Here is a 26,316-nt window from a genome sequence, read left to right as displayed (position 1 = left end):
GGTTAGGGGTGGTTTTTGTAGGCACTTTTTCTTCCCCTCTTCTTTTTTTCTCTTCTCTTCTGATTTGATGACTAACTATAGTGTTGTGTTTGGATTCCTTTTCCTTTTTTCTGTGTGTATCTATCGTAGATTTTGTTATTTTTTATATTTTTATTTTTTGTGGCACATGGGCTTAGTTGTGCCTTGGCATGTGGTGTCTTCCCAGACTAGGGCTCGTACCTGTGTCCCTTGCATTGACAGGTAGATTCCAAACCACGGTGCCACCTAGGAAGTCCCTATCATAGATTTTTGATTTGTGGTTACCATGAGGTTTCAATATAGCCATCCATATATAAACAAGATTGTTTTAAGATGCTGGTCTTTTAATTTCAATGCATTTCCAATATCCTGCATTTGTGCTCTCCTCTTCTCTCAATTGCTGGTTTTGATATCATATTTGTGTGTGGATGATTTCCTACGTTTACTGTATGTTTGCCTTTACCAGTGAGCGCTTCCATTCATAATTTTCTTGTTTCTAGTTGTGGCTTTTTTTTCTGCCTAGAGAAGTTCCCTTAGCATTTGTTGCAAAGCTAGTCTGGGGGTGCTGAATTCTCCTAGCTTTTGATTTCTCCATCAAATCTGCATGAGCACCTTGCTGGGTAGTGCATTCTTGGTTGTAGGTTTTTCCCTTTCATCACTTTAAAGATGTCCTGCCATTCCCTTCCGGCCTGCAGAATTCTGCTGAGAAATCAGCTGATAATCTTATTGGGATTCCCTTGCATGTTATTTGTTGCTTTTCCCTTGTTGCTTTTAATATTTTTTGTCTTAATTTTATCAATTTGATTACTATGTGTCTCGGCATGTCCCTCCCTGGGTTTATCCTGCCTGGGACTCTGTGCAGCCTGACCTGTTCTTTTTAGGTCAAGTTGAAATAGCCACATTGCTTCCCACCAGGACCAAATGCTCCAGTTCATTCATATGCTGGGAAAATAATAATTGTGATGGAGACGTTTATACCAGGATGGCGGGAATGACAGTGACATAAACTTCCTAATTCCTTAAAGGACCTGATGACCTTACAAGGACTGGGTCTTAGAACATTGATAAATTGTTCAACAGTAACAGGAAACAGATATAGGGTATTTATGATACTGTCCTAATGAGATCCCATTCTTGTACATATTACACAGACATGCAAGGAAAACATCTAAAAGATGGATGATAAGTGCTGAGGGTGAGAAAGGCTTTGGCTTTTACTTTATGCCTTATACTTTCTGGATTGATTGAAAAATATTAAGTGAGCACATATTTAATAATTAGATAGAAAAATAAAGATCATAAAGGGTGAGAAAGAAAAATATGAAAAAGTATATCCAAAGGAGTGTAGTAGATTGAAATCATATAACTGATAAGAATGTTTTTTTGAATTTGTAGAATCATAAAAATACCATTTAGTATATTTTTCTAAGGCCTTGATCTCTCCTCCTCACTTAGAATTAATAGGCAGACTTTAGGTATGCTTAGGTTCAAAATTTTATTTTAAAGAGATTTGTATGCCATAACAAATATCTGTGATACTCTTACTGATCTTTATATATAATGGTCAAATTCTAACAATTTTTGCAGTAGGCTTTCATTACATTTTTCTAAAGAAATGAAAAAGTTCACATTACATACCATTTTGAACTTGATTACTTGCTTACAAATAATTTACTGTAAAATGTTAGTTTCAAAGGAAATTTCTGGGAAATTATAAAGCGACTACAGAGTTCTTTACAATAAAACGTAGGATAAAAATAAATTTTTGTGGGTTGAAAATTTATCAAAATGTATAGGTGGATTATAACTATATTTTGGCAATTTCATGCGTTCAAGGGCACTTTAAAAGTTGTCTAACTAAAGTACTATAGATATAACATTTTAAGTCTAATACCAATGATCACTTCTTCCTGCTGAAACATAGAAATAATTGATCTGAAAACTGTGAGTGCTATGAAGAGTTTGATTTCTTCATAGAGATTCTTTTATAAGTTGGGCTAATCTCTGGAAGGCCTAAAATAGAACAGAGAGAAGAATTAATACAATTAGGATGCTATTTAGGAAAAGTCTGTCATAACGTTAGAAATTTAAACAAAGAGACTCTTTCTTAGGTTGAGATCAGACAATGAAAGTTCAGGCTTAACTACAGCTTCATCTGGGTCAGATGCCATCATGTCCACTAGTACACATAGATTAAAGCATATGAGTCCCAGGAAAATTTTAAAATTCTTATTCCCTCAAGAGCATCATTTTCTCCCACAACATGAATTATTTTTTTCATATACTCTCACCTGCATATACCTTCTGTATAGTTTCAATTATCTAACTTTACCCATATATAACTTATGAAAAGCATATTTGATGATGTGAGAAAGTAAGTAAATTAAGAACACACCCAGAGACAACCCACCTCCAAGGGTAAGTATACACTCTTCTTTTAAAAAAATATTTATTTATTTGGCTGTGCTGGGTCTTCAGTTGTGGCATGTGGGATCTTCTTTTCCATGTGCAGGATCTTTAGTTGCGGCATTTGGGATCTTTCAGTTGTGGCAGGTAGGAATCTTTTAGTTGTGGCATGCAGGCCCTTAGTTGAAGGCATGTGGGATCTAGTTCCCTGACCAGGGATCAAACTTGGGCCCCCTGCATTGGGAGCACGGAGTCTAAACTCCTGGATCACCAGGGAAGTCCCAGAATACACTCTTCTTACAGCTACTGGACTCTCAGTTTATGGCTTTTCTGTGGGTTTGCAGTCACAGAGTCCTTAGGAACTTGCTTGTTTGTTTCCTGTTATCTTGTTTGAAGCTGGGCTTTGTGATTACTCAATTAACTAGCTCTAATCATTGATACTATTCTATTTGACCATTGCTGATACCTTTTCCTTCAGAGATAGAGACTGATGGCTTCATGAATCTGTACTTTGACTCATGTTAATTCTGCGAAGGAGCGAAACAGTTTCTCTTTGTGACATGCTGATAACCTGCCAACACTGTTGACTAGGTCTGAAATCTATTCTTGAAGACAATAAAATTCAACCCCAACTTGGTCTCATCATTTTTCTACAGAAGTCAGGCAACTTCTTTTAATGATAGTTCATGACTTTCCAACTATTCCTGCTTTTCACAAACCAAGGAAGGCATCAAATAATGTTGTAACTCACAAAATGAACACAGTAAATAAACTGACATGCAGTGTTACTCTAAATAGAATATTGTACTCACCACATCCATCTGTTCTGGAGAAGCTGAAGAGAAGGATGCTCTGAAGTAGGGGCAAGGAGCTGAGCTATCAATGTAGAAACTACATCCTGGAACCATGAGTATCTGAGAGAGTTTACAGAAAAAGGCCGATGTACCATTAAAGGAAAACTAAAAATGGAGGTAAATCTAATCTCAGAGTTGGGGAGGACTTTTTAAGTTTAAAAGCAATTAAAGAAATCATAAGAGGAAAATCAATTTATATAAAATTCTGCATGTCATACAATAAAACATATGGCAATTCTATCTCTTCTCTGTATACTGACAAGAATGCACAGAAACAGAAGAAAAACACTTAAATTCTAGCTTTAATGGATAAAGTTCAGCTCCTACAGTTAATAAAAATAGTAATAAACTTGAATAAATGTTTAGTGTAATAGAAAAGTGAAATAAATTCAAACAATGCGATACTCTCTTTGAGTTATCAAATTTGGAGGTGACTTTTAAGCTGGGTCTCAAAAGGTAAGTAGGTGTTCACCAAGCAAAAAGTAGGGGAAGATTCCTTCAGGGAGAAGATACAGAGTGTATAGGCCCCGAGCTGCAAGGATAATTGGACACTCAAAGAGGTGAAAAAACTGCATACCTAAAGTGAAGGGACAAAAATGGTAGGTGGGCGTGTCAAAATGGTGGGACACGTTCTCTTCTTGGTGACCTCTGTATTCTGACAGCTCACTGCCCCAAAACACGGGTCCTATGCTTTCTGGGCATGAAAACACAGGGTTCCCAGCCTCTTTCTAGATGCCTGTGGTCAGGTGATTAAATCCCGGCCAGGAGAGGGGAAGTCGTGGTGCTGCTTCTCGGCCTGGCCCCTGAACATCTCCTCGTGTGACCCACCATGCCCTCTGCATGCTGAGGACATCTTGGATCCATGTGTTGAAAAACACAGAGCAAGAAGGTGGCAGGAAGCTGGGTCCCTGACTCACAGCAGAAGCAGCGGAGTCTGCAGACCACTTTGAAAATTGTGCATGAGTCAGCACCGAACTGGGTTGTGTTAAGTCTCTGAGATTGTTGTCTACAAAAATCATGACATTCAAAACTTTAAGAAGCTGCTTGTTACAAGGTATAAATCTGGGGCTTCTCTGCTGAGGTTAGATGAGCTGGGAATGAAATGATTTGGGGCTCTCTGGGGAGAAGATTTCAAGAGGTGATGAGTTTTTGTGTTTTCATTAACAGTAGAATGAGAACCATCATTTCTCCTAATATCGTGGAACAGTTCAGGGATGTACCAGAAGCAAGTTTCTGCAGAGAAGGAGGGAGTGGTAAAAATCTTGCAAGATGACCAAAATCTGGGCTAAGAGATTATTTAGAAAAGGTAAAGGTTTGTGCAAGAGGGTATATGGAATAAATGAAGGGGACTGAAAAAACTACAACAAAGAATGAAATCTGTATCCTTAGCTCCTAGCCCCGAATACACACAAATAGCCACGTATCAAATGTTCTGGATGATAATGGCACTGATAAGAAAGCAAAGCAAATGTAATAAAGTTGATTTATTGTACTAAAATGCACTTACTTAAGTCATTTAAGTATTTATTAAACACTTTCTATGTGCCGTTATTAGCATTAAAACAATTCATAAAGCAGGAGTCCTGTGCTCAGGTACGGTGATTAGAGAGGATGAGTGAGTTTCCCTGGGGAGTGGACTGGGTCTCGGGTCCAGGCAGCCAGCTCCCAGCTCTGACCTCTAGACTGTCTCTTATGCTCTAGCCTAGGAGTTTGCCAATAACAACATGATCTGTTCTTTTTTACTCACTTCTCAAGAAAAACGTGATACCAGAAACAGATCGTGGTATCTGTTAACAGTGACAAACATGATGAAAGAATTAACTGATAGAGAAAGGATAATTTATTTGGTAAGTTGAAAGCTATACAAGAAAAATATTTAGATTTCTCAGCTTAATCAATGCCCCTGAATGAAATCTAAGTAGACATGATTTCAGTACAGAAGGAGAGAAAAACCCAGAAGAAACCCTTGCAGGAAAACTCTAAATAAAAAAAGCAGGATATAAATTTTCCGTGTAATTTTAATCATGTAAAATAGTCGCACAGCGTTATTTAAAAAAAAAAACACCCCAGATTAAAAAATGGGCAGAAGACTGGAATAGACAGTTTTCCAAAGAAGAAATGCAGATGAACAACAGGTCCATGAAGAGATTCTCAACATCACTAATAATCAGGGAAATGCAAATTAAAACTACAATGAGACACCACCTCACACCTGTCTGAATGGCTATTACGAAAAGGAACACAAATAACTAGTGTTGGTGAGGATGTGGAGAATAGGGAACCCTCCTACACTGTTGGTGGGAACATAAATTGTTGCAGCCACTATGGAAAATAATATTGAGCTTCCTGAAAAAACTAAAAATAGATCTACCATATGATCCAGCAATCCACTCATGGGTATGTATCTGGAAAAAATGAAAACACTAATTTGAACAGATACATGCAACCAAACATTCATTTCAGCATTATTTATACTAGCCAAGATATAGAAACAACCTTTGTCCATCAACAAATGAATGGATGAAGAAGATGTGGTATGTATGCACAGTGGAATACTACTCAGCCATAAAAAAGAATGAAGTCTTGCCATTTGTGACATGAATGGACTTGGAGGGTATTATGACTGGTGAGATAAGTCAGAAAAAGAGAAATACCATGTTAACACTTATGTGCAGAATCTAAAAAAAAAAAACTAAAAAATAGGACAAAAAGAAACAGACATAGCTATAGAGAACAAACTCTTGGTTGCCATGGAAAAGAGGGAAGCAGGGAGGGGCAAGATGGGGTAGAGGATTAAGACATACAAACTATTATGTATAAAATAAATAACATATAAGGATATATTATACAGTACAGGGAATATGGCCAATATTTTACAACTTTAAATGGAGTCTATCTTTAAAAATATTGTCACCTTGTTGTACACCTGAAACTAATGTAATATTGCAAATCAGCTGTACTTTAATAAAAAAACATTTGATAGCCAAAATACTAGATATATACAAGCTCATCAAGAAAATGTATCACACATGGTCATAAAATCTGGGTGGTAAAATTATTGGCTATTTAAAAATTTTTCATTATGCTTTAATGAAGTTTAATGCTACCATAAATGTGCTTTATTTTCATAATCAGGAAGAAAAGTCCTTCTATTGTAAATACTAATGATGTATGGTTTCTGGGGGGAAAGGATGGGAGGGATAAATTGGGAGTCTGAGACTGACATATACACACTACTATATATAAACTAGATAACTAGTAAGGACCTGCTGGAACTCTACTCAATACTCTGTAACGACCTATATGGGAAAAGAATCAAAAAAAGAGTGGATATAAGTATCTGTATAACTGATTCACTTTGCTGTACACCTGAAACTAACACAACATTGTAAATCAACTATACGCTATTAACAAGTAAAAACAAACACACAAAACCCCCCAAAACTAATTGCTAATACTTATGAAGCGTTTACTATGTGCCAGGTATTAGTCTACGTGCTTTACCCATATTGACTGCTTTCATCATCTTAGTGACCTAAGAGGGAGGGATTCCTATCACCTGCACTTTACGGATGAAACTCAGGGAGGGCACCTCACCCAACACTACATATGAGGGCAGGGCTGGAGCTGGGAATCACACCCAAGGACGTGGCTCCCGAGACTGTGCTTTTAGCCACTAAGCTAATCAGTAGCTGAGCTGTGACTGTATTTCCCCTAGTTTAGACCAGGAGACTGATTCTGCACCCAAAATCTATTATGATCTTAGTAGGGAGATGATGTGTGTGATATGCAAACATTATGCCTTGGGTTATTGGGCAGTGATAAACATCTTTTGCCATTTTTCTTAAGATATTACTTTAAAATAAAAGTGTAGCTTTTCTTCCTGTTTTACCTCTTTCTTAATGGCCTTTTCTTCAATCAGGTTTCTTACATCATGAATGCCCTTAATTTTAACCCATAAAAACATTCCAGCATTTGGAACATGCCATTCTGCCAAACCTACAAACAAAAGAAGGAAGAAATATTTCCCAAGGCCATTTTTGATGATGTCAACTATATCACTGAAATGACAAATTGCAGTAACTGTAAACTAGTATTTCCAAAAAGGTCCTTCAGTGATAGAATTTTTAAAAAACATAGTTTTATGAGTCCTGAAAATTGGTGTTCTGAGTTTTATTTCAAAAAGTGAATGGGGAGGGGATGTTGAAAGGGAGAGAGGGGATTTGTGTGTTTATTTATGATTTTAGTGCGTCTCAGAGCAGTGCAGGAAACCCAGTGCCATGCCCACCTCCCTTCCTTAGAACTGTCCCTAAGCCACACACTGCTCTTTCTATTTTAGGAGAGGATTCCTCAACTCTATTTCTAGAGTCTTCTAGTGTTTCAATAAATCCTATCATTTATATAATCATTCAGATGTCCAATGAATTGAAGTTTTTATCACAATGTAATTAAAAGTTCTTAAAAGTCAGGAATTTTAGGTGCATTTGTAGGGTTTATATTTCACTGAATATAAGGATAGAGAAACCAAGAAGGAATAGTAATTATTTTGATTTTAATTATTATCTTTTAAAAAAATCTTGACATTTAGTAAAAGCTTTTTTTCAATTTCACTATAGGAAATGGTAGAATAGTACTCTTATGGAAAAGATACTAATTCTATTTTTAACAGGACTTCATAGGGAAGAAAATGTGAGGGAAATAAGAAGATACTTTGTAGTTACTATTATTTCTGTCAGAGGCATTTTAGTTGTGTAATTAAAGCCATGCAATTCATTTTAGTCTCTTCCTTAATAGAAAATAGAATCTAAACTATTCTGAAATCAAATTAGCAATAGAAAATATTAATGATTAATGAAGTTATGAGAAGACAAATTGTGTAATGAGAAATCTACCTTAGATTGTACTTAGTTTGTACTATTGTACTAACTTGTCTTTATAGAGTCTAGTTAGAAAAGGAATATGTTGTTTATGTCACAATTCTTCCTCTATTTGGAGCAAAATTCTGAAAACCTTTTGAGTACAGATGATGTTATTTAGCTTTAATTAGGTTATTGCTGGTTGATTGTTAGACTAATTGGTATTTTTTCTTTAAACCACAGATACTTGGCAGCAGTCAGGTATAGCAGAAATGGGTAGAATTGTGCCAGGGTTTGTGCTGTTACTTCTGAGATTATTTACAGGGTAACATTTTCTTGTTCCTCCTGGACCCTGTTTCCTTCCCCAGGGTTATTGACAATACCATGTGGTGTTTATCACTTACATAAGGGCTACTGTTCATCCCAGGACAGGATGTAGGTTCCACTCACCACTTAACCACTTGTCTGCAGCAGCCAATAATGCATCCCTCTGCTTCCTATAGAAATCAATAACCCTAGACGAAGAAAAAAAAAATGAAAAGGATGTGTTTGCTACATTGATTGCAGAAACTAAGAAGGTCTGGAGTCCAGTCTATAAGAGTCTATATTCTACCTTGAGGAAAATGTTGAGTTCTTGATGAGGCAGTAGAGCACATTTATTTGACCTGTCAGGCGGTAAACTTTTTACCATTGTGGTTTTCCCATTATTGTGGAACAATTCAAAAATGAAAATTAATAGAGTGAAGTCTCTTTCTATGTAAAGTATGGAACCTAAAATACATTACCTCTCTACGTGAGCCAGGAAGCCGTCTTCTCCCCACTGGTGGAGAAGCTGTGATACCAGGAGCTAAAAGGGATGAGACAGTAATAAGGTCATCAGTCATCCTCTAAAGTGTGTTTTTTGCCAAATGTAACAGCAAACCACTCTTGATTGTGTGTGGAAACCACCCAAAGAAGATGCAACCACCTGCAGGAAGCTTTGTGAGTCAATGGTTTATAATAAGGTTGATTAAGAACAATGGCAACAATAATAGTAAAAATAACAAATATTTATATGTAACTTGCTGTGTGCTGGAAACTGCTGTACCATATGAATATATTTCAGCTCAGTTGATCTTCGTAATACCCTTATCAGGCAGGTCATTATTTCCACTCTACTGATAAACAGACTGAGGTACAGGGCGAAGTTAACTTTGCTGAGGTCACCAGTAGTCCCAGAGTCTGGACTCAGGTCAGACTGTCCAGCCCCAGATTCACCCAATAACTGTGGCCCTGGATGGCCTCTCTAAATATAAAATACATACAGTCAATACATGAATTTATACAATATATTTACAGATTTTCTATCCAAAACGGAATTTCTGGATGTTGTAAATGGATAGTAAAATTCGGTTGATAACAGATACAGAAAACATGAAAAAAGTCCCCAACTTGATAAAATATGGGGACATGTGCACTTTTTGGAACGTATAATATTAAACAAATGTCCATTCTACATAAATTACCACTTTTGCCTTCTTAGGTAGCAGTTCTGTCCTTAAGGTGTGATTGTCAAGATTGCCTTAGGGATGGGTGCAATTATTCCTCAAAGCTCATAAAGAAATTTATACATTCTCCAAAAATAATTTTACTCTATTTTAGTTAAAATACATTCTAGCTGGAGTCTGTAGGGGAGGTCAGCACATGGGCAGGAAAGGCAGACATCAGGCCACCATGCAGTTTTCGAACACTTGCTCTTAGATTCCAGGACAATGGAGCTAATGCTGTGTTACTTCACCAAACCTCTTCCACCCAGTTGAGTCCAACAGAGTATTTACAGGGTTCCTGGACTAGTTCCCAGGACACAAGGTGAAGAAGATTTCTGACTCTCAAGGAGCTTGGCCTACACCATGAAACAGCACCAGGTTCATTCAAATCTCTTTTCCTTTTAGAGCCCACATCTGTGGTATGTGGTCTCCTAATTCAGTCCATGTGGAACTAGAGATGCAATCAGTGATTTCTCTCCCTGCCACCTTCACTCAGTCTTATTTGCCAACATCTATTATCTTTTATGATCTGATTTTAAAACCTCCTGTTTCCTAAATTTTCCTTACCTGGGCAAAAGTGCTGGGGTGCATTGTTGAAACTTGTATGTGTAAAACAATTCTCTCGATCAAGGGCTTTGGGCCAGAAATAAACCCTATTCTCAACCTGCACAAAGAGAGAAAAGGCACAATAACAACCCTGCATTAACAATTAATACCATGTTATGGATTTCACAGGGAAGAAAGTTGTGACCTGGGGAAAGAGGGACCTAGACAGTTAACACATTCTAATAAAACTGCTTCTTATTTAAAATACACATTTAAATTAAATTGTACAGTTAAAATAGAATGCACATCTGACCGGGTATTTCTAAATGTGTTCTTTCGTACGTGCAATTAAAAGACTGACCAGTCCCCCTACAGCTATAGCTTAATAGCCAAGTATCTTTGACCACTGGGGGCAGATTGGGAGACTAGCCTGGTATTAATAGTCATAATCAAATGGGGATAGCAGCATCTTAAAGGAGAAGAACTATTTGCACTAAAGATGCTAAGGTGCAGCCTCTGTCACCTTTCGATGCAGCCTGAAGGCAGAGCAGGGCCTTACCCAGAGGACAGGACTTTGGAAAAAGAGTCAGCTCGGATGACTCGCCCATCGACATCCATGGAGAGAAAAGTTGGTGCCCAAGGCTTTAAATAAAAGAAAAATACTGTTGGTTTGGGACGTCTGTTAGAGACTGTATTCCTACTTTGTGCAGAGAGTGGGAGGAATGGATGTGGAGAACAGTAGGACCAACATCCTTTTCCTTGTTTTCATCTCAGCCCTTTGAAATGGAGTAAGACTGAGATGCATGTTCTTCTATTCGTATCTGCCGATCTTCACGGCTTTTCTGCCAAAGACACATACACACGTCCTCTCACTTGCTCAGGACACCAGTCCTGTGAGTTTACAGGAACCTCACACAGGACCTCCCTGTGCCAAGGCTTGAGATCCAGGATGAACTAGATTTAGGGGAAGGATACAAGAAAAAATAGTCTGGAAAAGACCAAAACGAAGAGGGCCATCAGCATTCAGGGCTGTTTAGAAAGAGAAGGTTGACCCTTAGCCCAACTAGAAACACAAAAGAGGTGCCAATGAAGATGAGCCATGTGGTCAGTGTGCAATGCTGAGACTTCCATATTTACTTCAAAAGTAAATGCCAGCAGGAAAGGGGGGCATGTTTGTGGTGAGGGTGGCCGGCAGGCAGACATGATATTCGGGCAAAGTAGATAAAAAGCCAAGAGTCCTGTTTCTTCGCAGTAGATTTAAAGTGGGGACTGAATCCATGTGTTTGTTCTCTGCAGCCCTGAGGGCAAATAGTATTGGATTTTGAGGAATCGGGCATCGGGAGTCTGTACCACTGCTGTTGTCTCCTCGGAAACAGCAGTGTACATATGTAGTAGAAAGGGATCTAAAAGCCCATTATCCTGCAGGTAAGTTCCAGTGCCTAAGTGACAAGGATGGTGCCGAGCAGGCCGCAAGATACTAGGAATGCCCCCTCCTCTGCCCACCACCACATCACTGACTGAGCACAGTCCTCCTCCTGTCTGAATACAGCTTCGAAGTCTCAGCTCATCAGCCAGGCCAGAGAGACTGAGGTTGCCACCCAAGGAGACACCCCCTCCATATCCCCGGTACGATGTCTGAGGAGCTATGATCTGGATGTGGAGTCAAGACGACACTCACCCTTGACTCACACAACCCTCCGCATGTCTGGCACAGAGAGTCAGCCACTGTTCTAAAGGTAAGGAATTTCTGGAGAGAGCAGTAATACCAGATATGCAAATACTCAGCAACACTGGCTAAAATCAAATCAGTGCAGTCACTTTCAGCCACTTATCTACTGATAGTGGGCTGTGTTGACACTGTCACTTACCTTGTTGAACTGCATAAAATAGTAAGGATCGTCTTCTATGATGAGGAAGTCATATTCTCTTGCGAGCTAAAAAAGGTTAAAGGGGCATAGTTATTTCTTCAGAGCTATCTAAGATGAAAATTGTTTGGAATCATTGTTTGTTTAGCTACTGAGTGCCTGGTGTCCTAGGAGGAGGATGACAACAGGAACCTGCCTTAAGTCTCTCCCCTTACGGAACTTACATTCTGGTGGGAAAGACAAAACAAACATTAGCCAGTAGATAGTGAACAGAGGAGGATTAGGAGGGAGGTTACGAGGGCTGGGCAGAAGGTTAAAGAGGGTGATGTCTCAGAGAGAGAGAAAGTGACAGGGAAGCTACAGGACAGCTCAGGATGGCAGGAAGGATCAGGGCTGTAGATGCCAGGTGAGACGATTTTAGACTAAAGGACTGGGGAGCAAAGGCCCTGGAGGTGAGAAAATACGTGGCATGTTTGAGGGACAGAAGTTTAGAGAAGGTGTAGTTGTTTAAGGGACAGAAGGAAGGCCGTGTGGCTACTGCAGGAAGGATGTGAGAGACCCTAGCTTGAGAACAGAGGCCAGGGTCCCATCACTGTGTGCAGCAAGTGGAAGACTTGATCCTAAGCGTGTTGGGTCTAGGAAGCACCTGGAGGAGGGGCTGTAGGCCTGCACTTGAGCAGGAAGGATGCCAGGGGCTGGCGGGGTGGTGCTTCGCAGGGGAGTACAGGGTCAGGGAGGGAGGGCGGTCAGGGAGGGAGGGCGGTCAAGGAGATGGTGGACTTGGATAATGGTGGTGGGAGCCGTGGGATGGATTGGAGGTCGGGGATGAGGGGAAGACAGAAGGAAGAGAGGGGGAGTAAGAGGTGAGTTTAACAAGACTGACACGTCTTTCAACCAAAATATCAAAGAAGGAAAATCTCATAGTCAACAGGAGTGTGGTAATTTCTTCTTTTTTAATTTATGGGGATCCTTGGCATAGATGATTTCCTTTTTTTAAAAGTTATCTTCCTTGAGAGCAAGAGGGTAATAAGAAAAGGAACTTGAGAGCACTCTTCTAAAGAGTCAGAAAAAAAAAACCACAACCATGTAACACGTTGTTTGAAAATACCTCATAGATTTCCTTTTTGCGGTTAGTTGTTAATGAGTTGCCAGTTGGGTTGTTGCCATTTGGGACAGTATAAAGAAATTTGGGGGTGTTTTTCTTGGGATTCTTTGAGTCTTCTGGTTTCCATTTGGAAAGTATTTCTCTGAGGGAGTCTGGAATAATCCCCTGTTCATCACTGGAAACATTAATTATGTTGCAACCAAGAGGTTGCACCTGTGGAAGACAGAGAAAAGAAAGCCCAAGACTCAGACTTGATACAAAATATCAGTGTCACTGGTTCTTACACTAATGACAATGTTACAATTTATACCCTTTTAAACACAAATCTGTACTCAGCCCAACACCCAAGGTAGGATTGTATTTTCCAATTCCATATTTGCCCCTGGGGACGCTTCTGTTATGGTTCAAAAATATCTTCTGTCAATTCCTAGAGGAAGGATAGACTTCCCTGCTCATATATGTCAGGTTTGGCCAGGGGTCTCGCTTTGGCCAGTAAATTGCGAGCAGAAGTGACAGGTGTTCTTTGCAAGAAGCTTTAAATCCCAGCTTGTGTCTCTTGTTCCCTGTTTCCTCTGCTCTAAGACTGGCAGCATTCCAGATGAGACTGTTTCTGTTAGTCTGGGGCTTGGGATCAAGATGACATTGGACAGAGCGACAGTGGCCTGTCAGTGGACACATTATGTGAGAGAAAGACAGTACTTTGCAGCCTTAGGTCACTGAGATATGGAGGCATCTGTTCCACATCATAACCCAGCCTCTTCTGACTGTATCATCTTTATAATTACAATTAGAAATCTTCATAAAATAGGAGTTTATTACATAATTCTTTTTAACAAAGTAATCTTATAGAGCATATATGATACTAATATATAAAATAGTTATAAGCAGAGGTGATATTCAAAATATTGGACAAGTGGTGTAGCATGGGTGCATCAGACACAGAGCAGGCTGGAATGGGGTGCTGGAGGCCCCCTGCCATGCGCGCATTAGCTCTGTGTCGTACGGGGTTCAGGGTGGTCTTAGGAGAGGGGCCAGGGGAGACAGGGTGGTGCTGGGGCACCAAGGAGCATCAGGGCACTGGCTCACCAAGCCATGTGGATACTATACTGCACTGATTGCAAAGGCCATAGTCACAAGTAGTGGCCTTGCTTATGGACATAGTTTTATGAAAGTCTTGAGTTTTTATGTTTTATGTTTGTGGACGAACATAAAGAAAAAAAATCAGGACTTAATAAATTACAAGCAAAGGAAATCATCCAGAAACAAAAAGACAACCTACAGAATGAGAGAAAATGGTTGCAAACAATGGAACCAACAAGGGATTAATTTCCAAAATATACAGACAGCTCATACAGCTCAATATCAAGAAAAACAACCCATTCCAAAATTGGGCAGAAGATGTAAATAGGCATTTCTCCAAAGAAGACATGCAGATGGCCAACAGGCACATGAAAAGATGCTCAATGTTACTAATTATCAGAGAGATGCAAATGAAAACTACAATGATCTACCACCTCACAGTGGTCAGAATAGCCATCATCGAAAAGTTTACAAATAGTAAATGCGGGAGAGGGTGTGGATAAAAGGGAACCCTCCTACACTGTTGTTGGGAATGTAAATTGATGTAGCCACTATGGAGAACAGTATGGAGATTCCTGAAAAGACTAAAAATAGTTACCATGTGACCCAGTATTCCCATTCCTGGGCATATATCTGGAGAAAACCATAATTCAAAAAGACACATGCAACCCAATGTTTATTGCAGCACAACTGACAATAGCCAAGACATGGAAGCAACCTAAATGTCCATTGACAGATGGATGCATAAAGATGTGGTACATATATATATATATATATATATATATATATATATATATATACACAATGGAATACTACTCAGCAATAAAAAAGAATGAAATAATGCCATTTGCAGCAACATGGATGGGCTAGAGATTATCATATGAAGTCAGATGGAGAAAGACAAATATCATATGATATCACTTATATGTGGAATCTAAGACAAGGATACAAATGAACTTATTTACAAAACTGATTCACAGACATAGGAGCCCTGGTCTGGGAAGATCCCACATGCCGTGGAGCAACTAAGTCCATGTGCCACAACTACCAAGCCTGCGCTCTAGAGCCTCAACTACTGAAGCCCGTGTGCCTAGAGCTTGTGCTCCACAACAAGAGAAGCCCACCACAATGAGAAGCCTGTGCACCACAACGAAGAGTACATACCCTGCTCACCGCGACTAGAGAAAGCCCACAAGCAGCAGTAAAGACCCAACACAGCCAATAAAGAAATACATAAATTTATTTTAAAAAACCCAAAAAATCTATAATGGGAAAGAATCTGAAAAAGAATAATTTTATATATATATATAATATATATATATACGCACATATATCTGAATCACTTTGCTGTACACCTAAAACTAACATGACTTAATAATCTATATTTCAATAAAAATTAAAAAAAACACAATTGAGTGAAGTTCTCAGAAAAAAATTTTTCAAAGGATATGCAGATATACTTATTATGTAGACTTACGCACTAAATGAGAATAATCCAGACCCTACTTTCGGCAAATATAAAAAGTCTTAGGGACTTCCTAGGTGGTGCAGTGGTTAAGAATCCACCTGCTAATTCAGGGGACGCGGGTTCCATCCCTGCTTCAGGAAGATCCCACAACTACTGAGCCCACATGCCACAACTACTGAAGCCTGAGCACCTAGAGCCCATGCTCTGCAACAAGAGAAGCCACCGCAATGAGGTGTCTGCATACCACAATGAAGGGTAGCCCCTGCTCTCTGCAACTAGAGAAAGCCCATGTGCAGCAATGAAGACCCAATGCAGCCAATAAATTAAAAAAAAAAAAGTCTTAGACTTCAAAGGCACATCTATGTGAAAAAAAGAAGCCTATATTGGGCTATGAGATAAACACACACGGACCATCAGCATATTCCTTCACAGCCTGGCAGGAATCTCTGTTTGGGTATGTGAAAATGTGTGTGTATGTATGCTGTTTACATAGACACAAGTTTAATATTTATATGTGTTGTGTAAGCTTACATCTTTGGAGTTTAGGAAAATAATGAATAATTAGTATCCAATGATTAAGGCAATTTTTTTACCTTAGTTTTTAAAATTGTGGTAACAAAACATAAAAAAAATAAATATGTATATAACGAAAAACCTGTTAAATGGCAGATTGTGTGTGATTCATTGGCATTAATGATGTTCACAATGTGTGCATCTCTCACTGTCAATTTCCAAACTATTTTCATCACTCCAAACAGAAACCCTGTAGCCATTAAGAAATAACTCCCCATTTCCCCCTCCCCCAGGCCCTGGTAACCTCTAATCAACTTTCTGTCTTTATGAATTTGCCTATTTTCAGTATTGAGCACAAGTGGAATTATACAAGATTTGTCCTTTTGTGTCTGGCTTCTTTCTTTGAGCCCCTGCAGTGATGGACAGTGTTTCACTCCTCAGAGAGCTGGTGAGGTTGATGGTTAGAAAGTTGTTACACTGAGTTGAAATTGTTTCCCTGTAGTTTCCACCCTTTGGTTCCAGTTCTATCAACCTAAGGACACGCGCAGACAAATCTAACTCCTCTGTCACATGACTAACTTTAACGTACTTGAGGACAATATTCATGTCCCTGTGTAGTCTCTTTCTGGGGAAAAGGGCACAGTTCCTAAAACCATTCATCATGTGTTTCCAATTGCTTGTTCACTCTGGTTGTTTTTTTGTCTGTGCTCCCATCTGTGTTCACATGGACCCGAGAGTATTGTGCCCCAGACAGTGGCCTGTTTTGAGCAGGGCCCAGCAGAGCAGGTGATTCAATTCCTCATTCTGGACATTAGCGTCCCATTAATTAACACTGGAGAGGAAAGTCCTAATCATACCAGGTTACTTTACAATTATTCTACATTGACATATGATCGTCCTTAGGCGTGTGGTAATATAGATGGTAATGAAAAAGGTCTTTGTTGATTAAGTCACAAGAAATGTGGACATGACCTTGCACAACCCAATTTTAGCACTCCTACATTTAAACTTTGTAAAAAGAAATGTATAAATCAGAGGGTACATTTAACAGATTTTGCATATATTAAAGATTCCCCTATTTACAGAAGAAAGATGCTGTTTTATCTTTCAGTGGACAGAAAATTCTGAAGGTTCAGTGGTTTCTTCTTATTTATTATAAGAAAGAGAGTTGCCTTTTGTAGAAATGTGTACTCACAGCATGAATTGTTCCTGAATAAATAGGTTCATTTACGAGGACATTATCTCCAGGATTAACGATCATTTCAAACACCTAACAAAAGAAGCATAGGTTAGCTTGGATAGTATGGTTTCCAGTCTTAGAACTGCAACCAGCCCCCTGCCCCCTTTTTGTTTTAGTTTGAGCTCACTAAGATTCTAGAGAAGGAGTTGGCAAGTTTTCTGTAAATGCCAGATGGTACGTATTTTGTGAGCCCCGGTGTCTGTGTTGCAACTACTCATCTCTGCCTGTATGGTGAGAAGGTGGCCGTAGAGAATACCTCAGCCGATGGTGTGGCTGAGTCCAATAAAACTCTATTTACAGAATCAGACAAGGGCTGGCTTGGCTCTCAAGCCATAGTTTGCAAACCTCCATTCTAGGTTGAAAATATTAATAAAAAAAAAATAGCTGATTTTGCTCCTAAAATTCATTTATTCCTTCTTCGAAAATTTTTAAAATCTTTGCTACAAGCCAGGCCTGTGTGAGGTCTGGGGAGAAAGTGATGAGTATAATGGCATGATTTTTACCCATTTTTACCCAGGTAGCATCATACTGGAAAGCTAGATCCTTATCAAATACCTTCTCAGGCAAATGCATATGGAAAATCACTGGTGAGCACTATTCTATATAGATGCCCAGGTTCTAAGTGCACACTGTAGGAGGACTTGGGCACTCAGGGAACGTAGGGTGTTCAGAGAAGGCTTTCCTGAGGAAGTGGTAAGTTGGTGGTGGGGTGACAATAAGCACACAGTTTGAGAAACTGAAAGAATCCTGTGGCTTGAGGTGGAGTGTGAAGAGGAGAGTGGAGGGAGGTCAGAGGGAAGTGGGCAGAGGGCATCGCAGGGAGGCCTTAGGGCCCAGTGAGCCCAGTGAGAATTTTAACGAGAGGGCGGGATTGGGGAGTCATGTGATCAGACAGGCATTTGAAAAGGTCATTCTGGGTGCAAAATCAAAGTATTGGTACAAAAGAAGAGTAAGAGTATAGGCAGACTCTGGGAAGTTTTTAGGCTCATTTGAGAGGTTTTTGCTGCATTGTAGGGAAAGGTAAGGGGGGACTGGATGGGCTGTTGACGGCAGGGCTGGAGAGAACTGAGGGGCGTTTAGGAAATCAGAACCAAGGGACATAATTGTGGACTGAGGGGGAGTGAGGAAGGAGAGGTGTCAGGAGGGACTCCTGGATTTCTGGCTGTGCAGGTAGGGAGGAGGTGGGAGGGGTGCCATTCACTGGAAAACACCCCAACATTTTCTGTTCTGAGGGAGAAGTAGATGAGTGTGTTTTGGTCTGAGGCGCCTTTGAAACAGCCTGGGATGAGTCAGGTGGATCAGTGGACGGGTGGATGTGGAGGGAGCCTGGCGTTAGTGGCCTGGGTGTGATCACCTGGGTGTGATGCTCAGGGAAGGTGTGTTCGTGAAGGGGAAAGAGATCTGGGGGCCCAGCCTTGCGGGGCTCCCATAAATAATGGACACTGCAAGGGGGGCAGGGCAAGGATGGAGGGGAGTATTCCAGAAAGGAGGGGGGTTCAGCAAGGGTAAAGGAGACTCAGAGGTCAAGGAAGACAAGGCCCGTAAATCTCAGGGGATCTTGAGGACAATATGATGCCTAGTGACATCAGTAGAGCCACAGAAAAGATTTTTCCAGCCTAAATCAGAGGGGTCCATTCTGGCTAAATCTTATATGAGTCACAGAATAATCGTTTCCTACCTTGTGATGTTTCACAATCCCCAGGTCAAGCCTCTCCTCCCTATCATTTTAACAACCTAGAGCTCTTGACAAACAGCATGGCCATTATCCATTGAGACAGAAGATGTGACATTTGTTTTCCCATTTGACTAGGATGTTCCATGTACTTTTCCTCATGAGCTTTTGGCATTTTATGCCAAACAGTATCTTTCTATGTAAAGTTCATTGATTCAAGTTTTACAGGACCCCTGGATCAAACAGATCCCTTGGGTGGCTTGTGTATTATCCATGGATGAGATGATAAACCTCATCACATACATTTCCCATGTCAATTAGGGAACATGAGAAAGTCGAATGAGGAGGAAGTGCTGTTTATTATCTGTGACACAGAGACTTAAAATAATATCCATCCTGCAGAATAAAGTGGAAGAAATAGTAAACCATATTCCCCGGGAGGCCTCTGTAACAAGCATGGCTCTAAGCCAGTGAGTGACTGATGCATTTGGCCATCTATGCTATCTTCCTCTTCGATATCATTGATGTTGCAACAGACAGAGAAGAAACTTTCTTGAGCATCTTTCTGGAAAAGAAAGTGTCCCTTCCTAAGAAAAGAAATTCACTGGAAAGAATTTTTTTCCTACTACTCTGGGCCATGTTTGTCTTCAAGAATAAAACTCAAACAGCAGGTAATCCTTTCATTTTTTTCCTAATTAAGTATAAAAAGAGGGAGGAAAATTATAAAGACATTGATACATTATTCTGGAATAATAATTTAATTAAAATTCATTAAAACTAACAAGTTTTCACATTTGCCTAAAAATGAAGAAGAAAGGTACTCTGGTTTGAGATAAACAAGAGTCATACTTGAATCTGGACGTGAAGAGTGAATATAGAGCTTCTTATCCAGGACTAATTATTCATGAAAAAGAAAAGAAAAAATCAACCGAGACAAAGAACCATATATGCAATCTCTTTATCAGGGGAACCACCCATGGTGGTTGCCTCTTTGGGGTCCTGCAACCCAGGAGAGAGGCAGATGGAGAGGCAGAGAGAGAGACAGAGAGAGAGAGAAGATACTAACCCAGAGGAGAAGTCAGCCAGACACAGACTATATATTTAGACCTGCAGAAGCACAACCATGAGGGAGTCAGGGCACAAGAGGCCCGTGGCACAGACGATGACACCAGCAGACACACAAGGGAATGACGTTTCAGCTCAGGAGTATCAGGATACACCCTCTGAAGAATTTAAAAGTCATACACTGAAATGTTATAGCCACAAGCATAACAGAAATGTAGCCTGAATCTCTGAGCCAGATGAGACTAAGCAGCGCTCACTAAGCTGCAGGAAGGGCTTGAGTTCTCCCTGATTGGGAATCTTGTCCTAATGACTCAGAGCCCTGGATCATTGATGATGGGATCTCTGTTTAAGAGCAGTCAGGTTGGTGAATGTCCTTAAGTTCCATTTATGATTCTAGGTGAAAACAAGGAAGAGTTCCTAACCCACAAAACATGGTGCTCTGTGGTTAAGGGAGAGAGGGCTGTATGGGGGAACATAGTATTTGATTCTTCCCGCAGGTACCCTTCCTTCCAGTCTTACCTTACAGAGACCTTCTTGGCTGCCACATGTGACACATATGTCCATTTGCCCTTGGCTGGGTGGATAATGGATGGTGGGAGGATTATGCAGTTTTATTTGTAACTGTTTTAGCCAGGATAACAGCTCTGGGAGTCTAAAGCACAAAATGCATGTCAAAATTAACAGTACTGAAAATCATAATAGTAGACAGGAACTTTATACCAGGCTACACCAACTTTATAGATTCAATTTAAAAGTCCTCAAATGCTTTTTGCCAATATTAATATCTTTACTTAAAAGACAAGGCAACAGACTTAGAGATTAAGAAATCCACATAAAATTAATCAGCTGGTGATTAAAAGAGCCAAGATTTGAATCTTTAGCTTTCTTATTCCAAGAAGTATTTTTTTCTTTTACAGTAGAGAACTCACAGCATAATATTTTTGTTTTCCTTAGGGAGACTTCCATAAGATAACTAAAAGTTCAGGTTCAGTAAGTTCTTTGCAGTGTGGAAAGAAAAGCCTATGCATACATTATATATAATACAATTCTTATGTCCCCAACATGCATTCACAGAGCAAACAGGCCTTAATAAAGTATAATTAATAGACACTCTGCAAGTTACCCTTCTTCACTGGAAGAAGACCAGCTAAGGGAAGCCTTACAATGTGTGTTGCAGTTACCTTTATAAAATTAAATACATCAGAACTCAGGGCAACATGGTTGCATAGCTGCCTGTCTAGAAAGGGAACAAAATTATTAAAAAATTTCCCCAGAAACTAAACTGGCTGCTTCCTGGGTCATCCTTTTCCTCCTCTCTCCTACCCTGCTTCTTCACCTAGCTATCTTCCCCCTCTCTCTTTTTTTCCAGTCTCAGCTCAAATGGTACTTCCCTCCAAAAATCTCTCCCTCTCCTAGTCATGTAAAGTTGGGAAGCGTCACTAGATTAAGTATTTGGTATCACTGCTGTTGTTAATTATTCTTCTAAAACTCTTCCCTAAACCTCCTAACTGCTGAATACCCAGTTAAAAAGGACACAAGTTGCTTTATCAGCAGGCTGTAGAATATTGTTCATGAAAATGAACCAACAAAATTAAATTATCTACTGATCAGTACCCAGCACTCTGAGAATACTGCAGTGCTCTCTTCATCCTCTCTTCGCTAAATAGGATGGCCTCTCCGTTTTCTATGGTAATAACTGCAGTCTTGAAAGGGAATGTGTTGGGGTTCGGTGCTCCAGTTGCCAGAGAGATGACAGATTTCGGTGCCTTGCCCAATATCTCAGCTTCAACAAATAATGAGGAGAAGAAACACTTTCAGTGAAGACTTTCATAAACAGAGATGGTTCAGCATGTTGCATTAATTAAAGTCTGTAAAACTTTAAAGTGTAACGATTTCCAGTGATAGAATGCTAGTCTGAAAGAAACATAGAAGATGCCTTTTTTTTCTGGACCGATCTCAGGGTGGAGGAACTAAGGAATAGACATGTGCAACTAAGAAGAGAGAGTGACCAGGCAGACAAGCTGAAGGCCACATTAACAGAAAACACTCCTCCACTGGGCCCCTCCCTGCCTGCCAGGCTCCCAGCGCACCCCTCTCTCTCTGGTGTATCCGCCTATCCCCCATCCCCCACTCTGCACGTGTCCGCAAGCTGGGCCGAACCCGAACTCCTGTGCCAGGAAGAGCCCTCCGGACTCTAAGCAGGACGACTGCACAGGGGCCTGTCCTCTATTGCTGATTTCCTGTCCTCGTGCCCGTTCCAGCGCGACTTTTGTGCCAAGTCTGAGCAGAACCAGGTTCAGGCAGCCCTGAGTAGCCCTGCGGGGAAACCTCCCTACTCAGCCCCCCGCCCCGCCCCACACACACCGCGAGGTGGGGGGAGAGCGGGGCCCGCACTCACTCAGGACTCGGATGGCAGAAGGCTTTCTGGCCGCGCTCGTGGCCGTGATGAACCGTGCGTAATTCATTCTCCGATTCTGAGCACCTCCTTGGGTGGTTGAAGACTAGGAACACCAAAGATCCTCGTCAATCCTGCCTCCTAACCCTCGCCTTGGAAAGGGCACCTCTGCTGTCCCCCGTGTCTGGTCTGGCGCTCAGAGCCGCGAGTGGCCGCCGAAGCTCCGCCTGCAGGCTGGGCCCAGGCCTGGTTAGGAACCGGGCGCGTGGCAGGACTGGCCAAGTCCACTGGCAGGGTCAGGACGCGTGACCCTTTGCTGCGCTGAGCGACGCGGCCTATGGCCACCAGCGCCTCTCCAGCCGGTTTCCCGCCTTGTGACCACGCCTCCATCCCTGTCCCGGCTCCCTTATGCGCCTCCCGTCAGGTCCCGCCCTACTGCCGCTCCTCCAGCAGGTTTAGCACACCCACCCGCCTCGCCCACCCAGGCGGATCCCTACCCCCGGCCGGGCATTCAGATACGTCGTCACCCCCCGCAGCGCCTCCACATCCGTACCCGCCCTCCACTCCTCCAGCCTGATCCCCGCCCCTGGCGGCGCCTCCACACCCGTACCCGCCCTCCACTCCTCCAGCCCGGTCCCCGCCCCTGGCGGCGCCTCCACACCCGTACCCGCCCTCCACTCCTCCAGCCCGGTCCCCGCCCCCGGCTGCGCCTCCACACCCGTACCCGCCCTCCACTCCTCCAGCCCGGTCCCCGCCCCCGGCGGCGCCTCCACACCCGTACCCGCCCTCCACTCCTCCAGCCCGGTCCCCGCCCCCGGCGGCGCCTCCACACCCGTACCCGCCCTCCACTCCTCCAGCCCGGTCCCCGCCCCCGGCGGCGCCTCCACACCCGTACCCGCCCTCCACTCCTCCAGCCCGGTCCCCGCCCCCGGCTGCGCCTCCACACCCGTACCCGCCCTCCACTCCTCCAGCCTGGTCCCCGCCCCCGGTAGCGCCTCCCGCTGGAGACCTGGCCAGGCGCCTCCAGCCTGGTCGTCTGGCTTGGCACAGGTGGTGCGGAGAGGATGGCCGCCCGGCGATGCAGCCTGAACCAGGACTGAGTCAATTCAAACCCAGTTGACTCGTGACCCTGCAGCTGGAAAAGCGTCGGGTTGGCAGGGCAGCCGGCCTGGATCTCCCCTAGGGACTGGTGGAGGGCCTGGAGTCCAATGCGCTTAGGTCCTCGAGGGCCACCTGCACCGCCTGGCTCCTTGACCAAACCGAAGGAAAACCCTCTTTTCCTAAGTGTAACTATAGACGCTCTCCTGGGAAGTTACCAAAGCTATCCGGGTGATTTCCAGCGCCACTTTCTCCAATATTGAGCATTTTAGATTGCGGGTGGAGTGTTGATAGAAATTTTGGAAGAATCACTCTGAGGACCTCATCAAATTTTAGTGTCCCCCCCACCCTTGGATTTTTTGACCACTCAGTATAGATTTAGGTCGGAAGTGTAGATTCAAAAAGACTCATGGCTTTGGGGCTAGCACCTTGTCCCCCTTTCTTATGGAATAGTCCTTGTCCTCCCCACCCCCCACCAGTTTTCTCAGTGATTTCTCCTTCCTGAATCATCCAAATGGAATGCAGAGTTCCATGTGAGCCCTGAATGAGAGAGTTTGAGACAATCTCTTTTTTTATTCTTAAATGGGTATTAAAAAGTCATTTCATTTTACCAAATTCCACACTGGATTCATTCATTCGATAAACATTATTAAGTCCTTTCTGGTTGAGTGAGTATTGACCCTCTGCCAAAGGGCTTTCTGAGACATAAATAGTTTGGTCTTGGAGACACTTCTGCCCTTATCTAGGTCCTGGCAACAACAAGATGAGCTAACCCAGGGAATTCTTTATGTCCCAAGCTGAGGAACACAGGGGAATATCATTAGTAAAGCTTCCAGAAACCCAAGAGGGAATGGAGTTGTGGATTCACAGACTTCAAATGGTTTAAATCCCACCTGATGATTTAAATGGGCGTCTTTGCAGAAGTTACTTAATCTTTACTTTAATCTGTGGGCAGGATTAAATCAGAGAATCTCTGAAGCTCCCCAGCACAGTGGCCTGCTCATTGTAAAAGCATTCAGTGAATGTTACCTGCTTTTACAAATGGTAACAATGTTCTTAGCAAACCTGAAGGATTTAGCCTCCAAATGACAATTTTTAAGGCAAATTATGTCCTAAATTAATTCATGTACACAATTAAGGATCTTTGTGAGGTTATCAATATTAAAAAGTGTTGCCTCTGAATGTTCCTAGAAATTAGCTCAAGAAGCTCTAACATCTAAGTTAGAGACCACAGTTAATTATGAAATAAAACTGGAGATGTTACTAGAGACTTCAGGATTTTTCCCTCCCTTTCAATTAATGTGGTTCCGTTAGATATTTAATACAATTTAAACTTCTTCCCTGTGGCAGTAGGAACCTGTTTGGTGAAAGACGTTTGATGTTCTGGGTCAAGAAAAAAACCTAAAGTTTAGCCTTTGCAGCCAAATTCATGCACAGGTCTATGCTGCTTATAATATTTATTACATACAGACATTTTTAAAAAGTGTTTTATTTTTTTTTAATTTTTTATTTTTAAGCTCTTTATTGGAGTGTAATTGCTCTACACTGTTGTGCCAGTTTCTGCTGTACAACAAAGTGAATCAGCTGTATTTAAACATATATCCCCATATTCCCTCCCTCCCGTGACTCCTTCCCACCCTCCCTATCCCACCCCTCTAAGTCATCACCAATCATCGAGTTGATCTCCTTGTGTTCTGCAGCAGCTTCCCACTAGCTATCTATTTTACATTTGGTAATGTATATATGTCAGTGGTACTCTCTCACTTCGTCCCAGCTTCCCCTTCACCTCCCACCCCGTGTTCTCAAGTCCGTTCTCTACATCTGTTAAGTGGGATTTTTTTTTTAAACAAATCCCACACCATCCCCATTCATACACAGGCACTTTCGATCAATGGTAACAAAACTAAAGGCACCAAAACAAAAGAGATTTCAGGCCAGCTCATCATAAGATGCAGGCTCTCAAGCTTCATCAGTTTGCTGAATTTTCTATCTGGCTGCTGGAGTTGGACAGGTGAGAGATTGAGGGTGCTGATTCATTATGAGGTGTTGATGATTTAGGTCAGATAGAGAGGCAGAGAAGTGGAACATCAAAGCAGCTACTGGAATGCAGGGGACTTGAGGGTTGTGTTTAGAAACTGTAGACAGAGAATGGCCACAGTTGTGGGAGAGGGTAGGCAAGGGCTAAACTGGGGACAGCTTGCCTGACGATCAGAAGCTAAAAACTGAAGAGACAGTTGATTGCCAGAGAAATCAAACAGACAAGACTTTGAAATTGTCAGGAGCAACTGCAGAAGTGTGGGATGGGTGAGCAAGGTCACAGGTCAGGCTGCCTTTTAAAGACTTGGCTTAGGACTCTTGGGGAGAAAATGTATTAAAGGGCCAAGTCTTCTGGACCCAGTCACTCTCTAAACATTTATTGAGCGCCTCCTCTGTGCTGGGAGCTGTAACAGGTTTAAAGAGATAACAGAGAGCAGCCACAGGTCTGGAGGCTGGAAGTGCAGGATGAAGGCATCAGGAGGGGAGGTTCTCTCAGATCTGTGACCAGGAATCTGTTCCAGGCTCCTGGCCAGATGCTGGTGGTTTGCTGGTAATGTTCCTTGGCTTGTGTT

General features: G+C 41.8%; 1 protein-coding gene across 5 annotated transcripts; it reads right to left on the bottom strand.

Moving 5' to 3' along the window:
• Positions 1 to 1,778: 1,778 nt before the first annotated feature.
• LOC130844135 (kynurenine/alpha-aminoadipate aminotransferase, mitochondrial-like) lies at positions 1,779 to 23,088 on the bottom strand. 5 transcript variants are annotated; one of them, XR_009051184.1, is made up of 14 exons: positions 22,613 to 23,087; positions 21,829 to 21,997; positions 20,734 to 20,866; positions 17,433 to 17,507; positions 13,180 to 13,389; positions 12,075 to 12,140; positions 10,766 to 10,848; positions 10,228 to 10,324; positions 8,920 to 8,981; positions 8,585 to 8,649; positions 7,171 to 7,277; positions 5,650 to 5,683; positions 3,237 to 3,338; positions 1,779 to 2,031 (listed from the first exon to the last, which is right to left on the bottom strand). XR_009051184.1 is itself a non-coding variant. In XM_057720260.1 (13 exons), exons 1-13 carry the CDS (start codon positions 22,677 to 22,679, stop codon positions 1,990 to 1,992), a joined length of 1,278 nt encoding a protein of 425 aa, XP_057576243.1. In that variant the 5' UTR covers positions 22,680 to 23,082; the 3' UTR covers positions 1,779 to 1,989. The 5 variants fall into 5 exon arrangements, 3 of the variants coding, with proteins under 3 accessions (XP_057576243.1, XP_057576244.1, XP_057576245.1); XM_057720260.1 differs by lacking the exon at positions 5,650 to 5,683 and having other exon boundaries at positions 22,613 to 23,082; XR_009051185.1 differs by lacking the exons at positions 5,650 to 5,683; positions 7,171 to 7,277.
• Between the last annotated feature and the right edge of the window lie 3,228 nt (positions 23,089 to 26,316).

This window comes from Hippopotamus amphibius, chromosome 2 (genome assembly GCF_030028045.1).
Source record: "Hippopotamus amphibius kiboko isolate mHipAmp2 chromosome 2, mHipAmp2.hap2, whole genome shotgun sequence".
Lineage (NCBI taxonomy): Eukaryota > Metazoa > Chordata > Mammalia > Artiodactyla > Hippopotamidae > Hippopotamus > Hippopotamus amphibius.
Note: the sequence above shows the minus strand (reverse complement) of the source record. Positions and strands in the feature narration are given on the sequence as shown.

Excerpts from the sequence above, each read along its gene's own strand:
- LOC130844135 (XM_057720260.1), bottom strand. The coding sequence starts at position 22,679 with ATGAATTACGCACGGTTCATCACGGCCACGAGCGCGGCCAGAAAGCCT. Across the intron at positions 10,325-10,765 it reads TCCAAAGTCCTGTCCTCTGG|GTTGAGAATAGGGTTTATTT; the intron begins GTAAGGCCCTGC and ends CTCTTTGTGCAG. Across the intron at positions 3,339-7,170 it reads AAAAGGCCATTAAGAAAGAG|ATACTCATGGTTCCAGGATG; the intron begins GTAAAACAGGAA and ends AAACTCTCTCAG.